At 37.3% G+C, this 11,015-nt stretch overlaps 1 protein-coding gene across 1 annotated transcript in view; it reads right to left on the reverse strand.

The window, feature by feature from the left end:
- The window catches only part of TIAM2 (TIAM Rac1 associated GEF 2), an 88,714-nt gene extending 78,089 nt beyond the window's left edge, over positions 1-10,625 (reverse strand). The window contains exons 1-3 of the mRNA XM_070932636.1: positions 10,588-10,625; positions 8,353-9,545; positions 3,851-4,286 (exon numbers count right to left, since the gene is read on the reverse strand). Of these exons, the coding sequence (XP_070788737.1) occupies positions 3,851-4,286; positions 8,353-9,540 (1,624 nt within the window). The 5' untranslated portion in view covers positions 9,541-9,545; positions 10,588-10,625. The remainder of the gene's footprint in view (positions 1-3,850; positions 4,287-8,352; positions 9,546-10,587) is intronic.
- Between the last annotated feature and the right edge of the window lie 390 nt (positions 10,626-11,015).

Here is an 11,015-nt window from a genome sequence, read left to right on the forward strand (position 1 = left end):
TTTGATGTGAGAGTTGAGGCTGCTGAACAGCTATTTTTTTGTTTAAGGAGAAATACCAGAAATGGTTCATTCGCAAATGAGACACAATGACCTTCATGAGGTTGATTCTGCAAGGTCAGGTTATAACAGACTGACTACAATCAGAACATGCCTGGAATGTAGCCCCTTGCTCAGATAAAATAATTAAGCACCACTGATGAAAAAAAACCTCCACCTTTCCATATTAAAGGAATAATCTTGGTAGTGCTTTAACCCTACAGAAGCCTCAGAACACCAATAAATTTATTTCGACAGCTGACCACACAGTTGCAACCTTTCTAAGCATTGATAAATACTGATCAAGAAAACACAATAACACTAAAGCATACATTTTTTTAAGAATAGCTTGAAGCTTGTGTACTATATACCACACATATACAATAAATCAGTCATTTCTACATCATCAATACACTAATTCACTGGTGCCACACACACACACAAACATATAAAGAGTTAAAAAAACTAATCTTATTATCGTTTACAGAAGCATGGAAATTATATGATTTTAAGAAACAGAAGAAATGGATACTGAAGATAATAGTGTCATTGTACTTCAGATTCAGAAAATCAGACTGATTAAATATTTTAAGCATCAAAATGTGAAGTTCTTATAAAAGTTCCTTTTTAAGTATAAAGGTAAAGATAAAGGTTCCCCTACACGTGTGTTAGTCGTTTCCGGCTTTAGCGCTGGTGCTCATCTCCGTTTCTAAGCCAGGGAGCCAGCGCTGTCCAAAGACATCTCCATGGTCATGTGGCCGACATGACTAAATGCCGAAGGTGCACGGAACACTGTTATCTTCCCACCAAAGTGGTCCCTATTTTTCTACTTGCATTTTTTACATGCTTTCAAATTGCTAGTTTAGCAGAAGCTGGGATAAGTAACGGAAGCTCACCCCGTTACGCGACGCTAGGGATTCGAACCGCTAAACTGCCGACCTTCTGATCGATAAGCTCAGCGTCTTAGTCACTGAGCATCTGTGTTCCTTTTTAAGTATACTGTACTATAATTATTCCTAAAATTATCATTATAGTTTGCAATTGCTAAAATAACCTTCAGTAATATTTTCAACTAAATGAAATAAGCTTGAATGTTATACAAGCTTTTTTATTAAATCCCAAATCAAATGGCATTTATTTTTTATTTCTTTAAAAAATAGTCTTTATTTACATTTTCCATTAAAAAGAGAACACAAAAAAAATAACAACACACCATATAAATAACATACAAGACAACGTAACAAATAACAAACATATCTGCAAGTACATTATGTTCCGAGGGAGACAGAATGCCTTATCTCTCTTTATACATCAATTAGGTCTATCCGACCTCACTTTGTTAATATAATATATGTTTCTCAAGAAATACTTTTCCTCTTTTCAATTGGGTTGTATCTTTCTCTTCGCTAACCAAGTATATAATTTTTCCCAGGATAAACATGTTTGAGTTAGATCAAATGGCAAATATGGCATTTAAATACTTCGTAAAGTAGTAAAATAATTTATAAATGTAATAGGGTTTTTTTTCAATTTCTTTAAATTTTTTGACGTTGTTAATTTGAAAAAAACTCTACTTTTAACACTTCCAAAATTGTGATTGCCTCATCTATGAGGCTGACATAATTTAGTTAATAGTAGGAACTATCATAAACCCTGTAAAAGGATTGGCAGTATCAGTGAAACGGTGATCTTAATAAAGATTTCTGTTTGGAAATATGCTGAAATTTCCTGAAAACAAATCTGATCTATTCTTGCACTATAAAATTAATTAAAGAGTCAGAAAAATACAGTTATTATTTCTTTCATTTCAACAATTGTCAATAGGCCTGGCTGACCATTTAGCCTCTACATCTCATACTTAAAGAGATGCAGAATATATATATCTTAAATGTTTCAACGTAAGCAAATCTTGCCCAAACATATTCCTTTTCCAATTTATCCCAGCCTTGAAGCAGATGCTGCAACAGGATATAGTAAATATATACAAAGCATCTTTTTTAATGCTACATAATCATTGCCAGCTTATTCATTACACATATGAACTAAAAATGAGGCTTTTAAGTCAGAATGGATAACTTTGAAGCCAACCAGCCAACTCAACTTTAAACAAAGAAGGAAGCTTTTATTAACTGAAGGCCCTTACTATATGGAAGCAGATAGCAATAGCACTTAGACTTATATACCACTTCACAGCAGGGGTGAAATGTAAAATTTGTTACTACCGGTTCTGTGGGCGTGGCTTGGTGGTGGTGGTGGTGGGGTAATGTGACTGGTGGGCGTGGCCAACTTTTTTTTTTTAACTTTTCAAAGCATTTTTTCTAATGCTTTGAAAAGCCTCTGCCGATCAGGCAACTCAGCTGGAAGGATGGAAGCTGAGTCAACCTTGAGCCAGTGAGATTCGAACTGCTCAACTGCTGGTAGCTGGCAATCAGCCAAAGTAGCCCGCAATACTGCATTCTAACCACTGTGTCACCATGGCTCTTTATTCCCAAACTGCATATGGCTGTCTTGGGAAACACTGGAGTCATGTCAGCCACACAGTCCTACATCCATCATTGTCTTATACCCACTTCATGCCATTCATGGACACAAAAGGCAATTACACTGCAATGAATCTTGATTAATCATGACTTGTATAGTGCTCTAATTTCTCAGTATTTTTTCACTAATATTACATTTACTGGAAAGTAAGTCTATTTTCTTCCTTCCTATTGAACTGATAAGACAGCTTGCAGAGATACTTCTAAATATTGGACACAAAGAGGATGGGACATAATTGGCCTTTTTTTTCCAGTAGGAGCATCCAAACAGAGTGGACCACTCCACAAGTGGCTTTTACAACAGGAGGTGGAGGATTCAGATCTGGCTGTACCTCTCAACTCCCTAGAAGCATTTTCATGGCACATAAGGAGTATCTTCACCACTACACTCCTGACAATGCTTAGGGCTCATGAATCAATCAGTACTCCCTCTAAGTGACCAATGATGGAGGCATAAAAATTGGCATCCAGTTCATGACTGATCGATTTGGTCTCATCCTTGCCTCTGCCTCACTGCCTTTGTTTTTTTAGCAAGGGGGGAAAAAAGCCATTCCAATTAAAAAGTATAGCAAAACGGTGGCAAGACCCCATAGTTCCTTGACATTTGCAAGGGTGACAAGTGGGGACAACTCAGGATGAAAAACTCCGTCTTGCAGTTTTAAAATGAATACTGCAAAACTGATTTTTTTTCCACTCTTGCTTCACAGCTGAGCAGAAAATCAATCAACTTAGCTACAAAAGAGATCAACTGCAAAAAGACAGAAACTTGTCCATGGGTAAAATCTACCTACCTTCCCAACCGGTTTGGAAGTGCACGTGCCCCACGCGTGCAGTTGCTTCACTCGTGTGCGCGCATCATGTGCACATGTGGACCCTCTGCGCATGCACAAACACTTCTGCGCATGTGCAGAGGGTAAAAAACAAGTTACTTCCTGGTTAAAACCAGGAAGTAACAACGACCGGGCAAGTGGGCGGAGCCTCACGCCACCATCGCTACCGGTTCTTCGAACCACCGGCCGCCATCACTACCAGTTCAGCCAAACCAGTCCAAACCGGAAGCATTTCACCCTTGAACTTGTCCTTATGTAGAAAACCCCTTTAATGTGGTTGGAAATAATTCAGCCGCTTTTGCTATCACAAAAGTATTTGTACTTCAATCAGTTGAATGAGTATGGGATAAAGCCTGTTAACGTTATCAAAAGATATTTGTAACAGAGGCTGAAACATATTAGAAATGAATTGCAAAACAGTAAATATCACAAACTGTGGCTGACCTTTTAATGTTATCCAATACTGTTTCCATTTCTTCCGGGTTATTAGCTCAAGTTTCTTCTCTTTCTGTAGGGTCACAAGAGGCCTGAAGAAAAGCCACCCAGCTTTACGAATGACTCCTTGTTCCTTCTCATACAGCAGGTCCAACTGCTCCAAGGAGCTGAGTGACTCACTGCTCGAGTCCTCGGTTTCCATAGAAGAGTCTGTGTTCTCAACATTGGTTCTGCTCAGGTCAAGTTCTCGCATGAAATTTTCATAAATATTTTGCCTTAGGATGTCACTGCTGATTGCATTAGCTGATTCACTTCTTTGGGGCAAAATTTGGCCAGAGCTCGGGGACCACAGAGAACCAGAGAAATGAGAAGGAGCAAAAAGGTCTGTAGAAAGGCTTTCATATCCAGTATCAAAATACTCGTTTGAATCTTTGCATCTTGGCTCCTGTAAAAGAAGAAAAGTGGCAAAATTAACTATTAATTAAATAGTTTAATATTAACGATTAATTAAAATTAATCAAGTAGCAATGCTTCGCTTCACGTGTATGTATGTATCTGCTTGCTAATAAGCTCATTCATAAAACTTTGTTGGAATTTGTGGGAATTATAGTGCATTATGCAGATTAAGCAGTGCAGTAAAGTTAATACATTAGAAGGATGTGATTATACCAGGAATATCAGAGCTCACCGATTCAAATAGCTTATAGGTGATCTCTTCATACAGTCACTGACACTATGAGATCTGCTGTCAAAAGCAGAATGAAAAATCATCCTAAGGATTAGATGTTTATTTACATCTCTTTGCACTGAGAAATAGCCAGAATTTATTTTGGATTATTTTAAATTAGAGTATTGCTAATGTAATCACAATTCTTTGATCAACTTAAGAACATATTTACAGCCAATATTATTGTTTCTATACTGTTTCCCAGTCATCTAAAAACATACATGTGGAAAGGACCTCTAAGGTCTTCTAGTCCAACCCCCCCCCCCCCCATTCAAGGCAGGAGTCTTATACTAGCCCAGCTGTCCAGTCTATTCTTGAAAACCTCCAGTGATGGGAGTATCTACAACCTCAGCTCTGTCAAAAAATGTCTTCTTACTTTTAAGCTGGATCTCCATCCTAGTCCTGCCCTCTGCTGCCCTAGACAATAAGTCAGTCCCTTTTTCTTTGGGACAGCCACTCATGAAGACAACTATCATGCTCCCCCCAATCCTTCTCTTTGATAGGCATACCTAATTCCCTCAACCATCTGCCATGCAATTTAACCTCCTGACCTTTTATCATCTATTTTTGCTCTTCTCTGCACACTCTCCAGGATCTCAACTTCTTTTTTGTACCATAGTGATCAAAACTGGATGCAGTATTCTAATTGTGATCTCACCAGTGCAGTGTAAAGTGGTACTATTTCTAATTAATATTATTCCACTCATAACTTACTCTTTCTGTGGAGTACGCAACAGCACATTTTACATGATTCCAAGGGGATCTCTCCTAAAGAAACTAAATAAAGTCACATTCATTTACTTTCAGTAGTAACATAAAATACAACCCAAGTTTCTTTTCCGTGCCAGTTTTACATATGATTATAAGGTCTACAGCCTGGGGCAATCCAAATTTCAAGGCCATAGATAGCTCCAAACCACTTTTTTAACATAGCTGATTTAATCTTGCTCGATCATAATTATCAAAAATCAGTGAGATAGTATCTTGCTATTTTGATATAGGAAATATATGAAAACATGTAAATGCAGTCGTATTGCCAAACACCTGAATTTTGATCATATAACCATGAGGGGAAGGGGCGACTATCAGAACTTTGTATAACTCTGAAGTAGGTCCATCCTAATTTCCAAAGGTCACTAATTAACTAGACATAAGTTGAGAAATACCTGTAAGCCTTACCTCACACGTCACTATTAAGCTTTTATTAAGATTTTTCCTACTGGAACATATCTATGCAATATGCATAGATGATCTGGAATTTATTCTCCTAGTCTTGTATTTGATGCTGCCTTGCATTCTCTTCCCTCAAGTTTCTGGAGAGTTTTGGTACACATGAAAGAGAAGCAAACACGCACAATACTTCCTGAAACCCTATGTAATACTGCCTTGTACCCTCCTGAGTTTAGTTCTGTGGCTCTATACATCCCGCAGACATCCATTTCAATACCAAAACGAAATAAGCACAACTCCTTCCAAGTTTATTTCACTTCCTTCTTTCCTTGCAGCATCTTCCTTCACAAACTCTTCTGTTTTTTAAGATTAGCTATGATGGAGATCAAAAGTACTCATGAGGGAAAGCAATAAACAGGGCTTGGTTTATGCAATTCTTCCATTACAACAGAGTTATCCAATGTTTTCTAGCCACAGAACCTCTAAGTAGCATGCCAGTCGAAACGAGCCAGGAAAAAGAAGTGAGCAAGCCAACATGAAATGTATATTTAAATTCAATTTTAATTAAGCAACTTACATACAGTTAATATGGTTCCTACCCATGCATTTTATAATTTTTTTACTTTAAACATCCAAATCTTGAAGGGCCACATATAGCCCAGTTATCCCAGGAAATATTGGGTTCATTTTGCCTGGCATACAAAGCCAATCAAACACTCAAGATGAGAAATCTCTTTAATTGCTTTATTCTGTATAGAATAAAAATAAATTGCTTTATTCTTTAATTCTGTACCCCATTCCTCCTATTCCACCAGCTCCATTATATCAATTTCAACATTCCTGGATTATGATGTGAATATATTACATGACAGGGAATAAAGCCAAGGAATGGGTGATAACTGAATAAATATCATATGGGATAATGCAGAGGGCATAAAAAAGGCATGCCTTGAAGCAACAACTAAAAGCAGACAAAATGGCACAGCCAACTCCAGTTGCATCAGAAGGCTGATATAACAAGGATAACAGGAATAGGACCAACACAAATGTGGTTGGGCAATATGCTTTCTTTAGCTATCTGAAACTGTTGCACCAAATCTTAAAGTATCTATAAAACATAGGCTGCCCATTGGTTTTTTAATGGCCAACAATTCATAGCTACTATGGTATTTGCTTGCTAAGGGCTACGCCTCACTTGCCAGAATGAAATTCTTGAACTGTCGCTTGGAAAGGAACCTAATGTTGTCATACTAGAAGATTGTTAAGCATACTATTGCTTAACGCACTGTAAGCCGCCCTGAGTCTCCGGAGAAGGGCGGCATATAAATCAAATTTAAAAAAAAAAAAAAAAAAATTGTGCATTAGTTTTAATATTATATAAACATTTTTACCCAGAATTTCTAAGGCATGCTTTTCTAGCAAATACTATTAGAACAGTGAGTTTGCTGCTTTAAGCAAGTACTATTTTCCATTAGAGCAAAATTATAGGTTACCCACTTACACTAACAGTGATTATCTTTCTTTCTTTTTTTACATATATATAAGGCTAGAGCATTAACTATTTGGAATTGAATACTTTACATGTGATTTTAATTTTTACATGTGATTTTAATTTTAAACTGGCAAACTTCATTTCCTGGATCTTGTGTCAGTTTATACAGACTCCTTGCAGGGTTGCAGTTTAAAAGCAAATGATAATGTAACACAATTATTATTCTTAACTCCCATTGTGAAAATTTCCCTGAACTGAGATGTCAGGAGAGCAGGAGCAGAGTGTGCCTGCCTGATATCATTATAGAAAAGCTTAAAATAACATCTTTATTGATAAAATATTTAGTAAGTGAAAATTACTTAATTCACTAAACATATAAACGTTTAACATTCTATAGCTATATCAGAAAAGTCATTTACTATATATAAAAAGCAGGAGATGAAAAATCATTTTAAAAAAATATTTGCTTAGTGCACATTCATGCACATACACTCATTTTCAGGGGCAAGAAATCTCCCACTTACCTGTCTGCTGGCTTTGGACCTACAACTTCCTGCAACCACAAGCAAAATAAATGAGAACCAGCTTGGTCTAGTGGTTGAGGCAGCAGGCTAGAAAGCAGGATATCATTAGTCCTGCCTTAGCCATGAGAGCCAGCTGGGTGACCTTGCCACTTTGAGTTATTTGTAAAAAATAATAAAGGTAGAATACAATTAAATAAATAAATGGGGAAGTTGTTAGGAATTCTTGGGAGGGGAAGAGAGGGAGAAAGGAAGACAACAACAGAATGATAGGAAGGAGGAAGAGAAGGAAAGAAGTAGGGAGGAGGGAAGATGATTTCTGATGCTCCCTGCCAATTTCCCACAAGAAAACTCAATAAGGAAGCCAGCATTAAGTCGGAAATCATTCCCACTGCTTTTTTTTTTTTTTTTTTGAAGTGGTCATTCCATTGTCATTCTGTTTCCCTGTTTAAGTAAGGAAATATCTCTGAAACAATGACCCAATGGAATAGGAGTTGTCCAGTTTAATTTAAGAATGTACAGTAAGTTAAGCATATACCTTACAATGAAGAATCCAAAATTCATACTTCAGGTAAATTTTTAAGCTTGAAATTCCACGTACCTGTAGCTTCCTTTTCTTCCTTGACAGGCTTCCTGTCCAGTCACTAATCCGACGCATTCTGCTTTTTAAAGTTTCCTTCTTAGCTGCATCCTCATTAAGATTTCTAGATTTCCTACAAGGCAGAGTGAAGGAAGAGTATTGTGGGGATCCTCTGTGCTCCACCTTAGAAGGAACATCTATGGCAGAGGTAAATGAAACCCGGTTGTTTAAACTAGCATGTGTGTTGATGTAATCCGCAGAAAATCCAATATTGGAGGCTTGGCAACTTCTTAGATTTGAATCCCCATATAAATCACGGAGGGAAGAAAGAGATGAACTTTGGTTCAATGATTTTTTGCAGTCATTCTGGGAGAAATCAACTTGGATTCTTGTTTCTGGAATGCTTCTGGTTATGTATGACACATCTAGTTCATTTATCCCTCCATTATTGCCCCATGGAGCATCATACCATGATGACTCTGAACTAATGGAGCTCCCTTTACTGGATCTAAGTCTCGAATCAGTAGCTGACAGACTATGGCTTTCAGCACAATCTGTACTAGAAGATTCCTTTCCTTCAAGCATGTTATTCTTTCCAGATTCTGAAGTAGGGAAGTATCTTAAGAGTTGGACTGGTTCACTGGCTTCATCTCTAGAAATGCTACTATTATTGCTAATGTTGTGAAATTCAACTTTCAAACACCCATCAAGCTTCCCTAATGTCTTGATAAGAACTTTTGGACTCATTCTGTCATCTGGTGATGAACTTTCTTTTTCCCCATAGCAATTTAAGAAATGTCCGTTATATTCCTTGGAAGGAACGTAGTTGTTGGTAGTTTCAAAGCCAATGTAGTGAAAACCATTCTCAGGCAGAAATGCACTGTTAGTCCCCTGACTATAGTTCTCTGATGTGGGAATCCTAAGCTTTGCATGGCTATTACTCTTAGGTACTTTCAGTACTGTATCACTGAGTCTTGAGGAATAAGGCTGATTACTCTTAAAATGAGAAAGGCAGCTTCTGGCAAATGATCGGGATTTATAGTTTGCATTACTGGAACTGTGGCTCCACCCACGCGCAGAGCAGGATTTTTCATCTTTAGAATGGATGCCACGGATTTTCAGAGAGCAGGGTTTCTGCTTGGTAGCAGGTGTAGATACAGTGTGATTTTTGGTTCCCTGAAGACTGTATTGGCTGTCTGAATTTCCCATTTTTACTAAAAAGGAAATATAAATAGTTTTGGTTATTAAAAAAAAAAAAGTCATGCCCAAGAAAAACTTAATCCTTACTTATGAACTCTAAGAAGATCTATAAACAATGAAAGACCACTTCCTTGAATTGCTTCTAGTTGATACTACATGTTCACTATGTTTAACTGAGACACAAATAATTAAATACACTGGAATAATATTTTAAAAATAGCAAAAAGTTGATGTGGGATTATTCGTATAAAGCCCTGGTTAATTTTTCAGAGCGGACAAGCAGTAGTAATAAAGGGGGTCCTTCCAGAGGTGGTATTCAGCCGGTTCGTACTGGTTCAGGTGTACCGATAGTGGAAATCGTGGGTGGGGGACCCCCGCCCCGGCTCTATGCCATCCTATTTAGGGCACGGTTTTGAGGCCGGGTGGATGTATGGAAGGTGTGTGTGAGCAAAGTGCATGCGCGGAAGGCTGGGCGCATGCACAGAAGGTGACCGCGCATGCAAAGCAGCGTGCCCAAGCATGGCAAACCAGTGGTAACAAAATATGAAACCCACTGCTGAATCCTTCCTTCTCAAGTTAAAATGCTGAAATGAAAAATATTTGTGGAAATAGTGGCTTTGATCAATACTGCAAGAAAATTCCCAAGTTGACTAAACCCTAGGGAGGTATCCTCACCCTCATAATTTTAAGTGGATATTTGGCTCCCCTTGCTAGAGTGTGGGATTTCTACCTAAAATCTTATGGACCTTTATTTTTGTTCAGCATGACCTTATTAAAATCAACTCAAAAGGACTCAGTCACTAACTCATTTTTTTTCTCTCATTTTAAAAGTCTATTGCTTTTATCCAGAATTCAATGGCATAAAAAGGTCTAGTACATGAATATGTTTTTATTTGTTAATAAACTCTACCAGTTTCACCACAATTTAAAAGCATATCTAGCACGAGTAAGAAACTTTAGTAATAAAAATGTAGTTCTAAGGCTCTGTTCAGACTTCATGTAAAGACATTGTTTGTGTTTCTCATTTTCAAATAAAAATGTATATTTCAAACATACCTGAAAAAAACCACTCAAATGTGGGTGGAATTAGCAGTTTGCATATTTGTCATTATTTTGATAAAAGGTCTTCATATTTTTCAGCCACGAAATGAGATTCCGTACGATAGCCTGTAAATAAATAAAAAAGTCCTAGTTGCATAAATGAAAATAAATTCATATTTACGAACTTGGCTACGAGAAATAGTGGAAGAAGACATAAAACTTTCCCCCGAAACCTTTTTATTAGGAATGATGGGAGATGGACTCTCTAAGGACAAGATACAATTAACTACACATGTTATAACAGCGGCCAGACTAACCTTTGCAAAATACTGGAAAGACAAACAAACCCCTCCAGAGATGACAATAATAAATAAAATCCTAGAATGCGCAGAAATGGCAAAATTAACAAGTGTTCTTAAAGACAATGAGAACTCAAAATTTAA

The sequence above is a fragment of the Pituophis catenifer genome, unplaced genomic scaffold, assembly GCF_029215685.1.
Source record: "Pituophis catenifer annectens isolate HBS135680 unplaced genomic scaffold, rPitCat1.0.hap2 SCAF_1, whole genome shotgun sequence".
In the NCBI taxonomy this organism is placed as follows: domain Eukaryota; kingdom Metazoa; phylum Chordata; class Lepidosauria; order Squamata; family Colubridae; genus Pituophis; species Pituophis catenifer.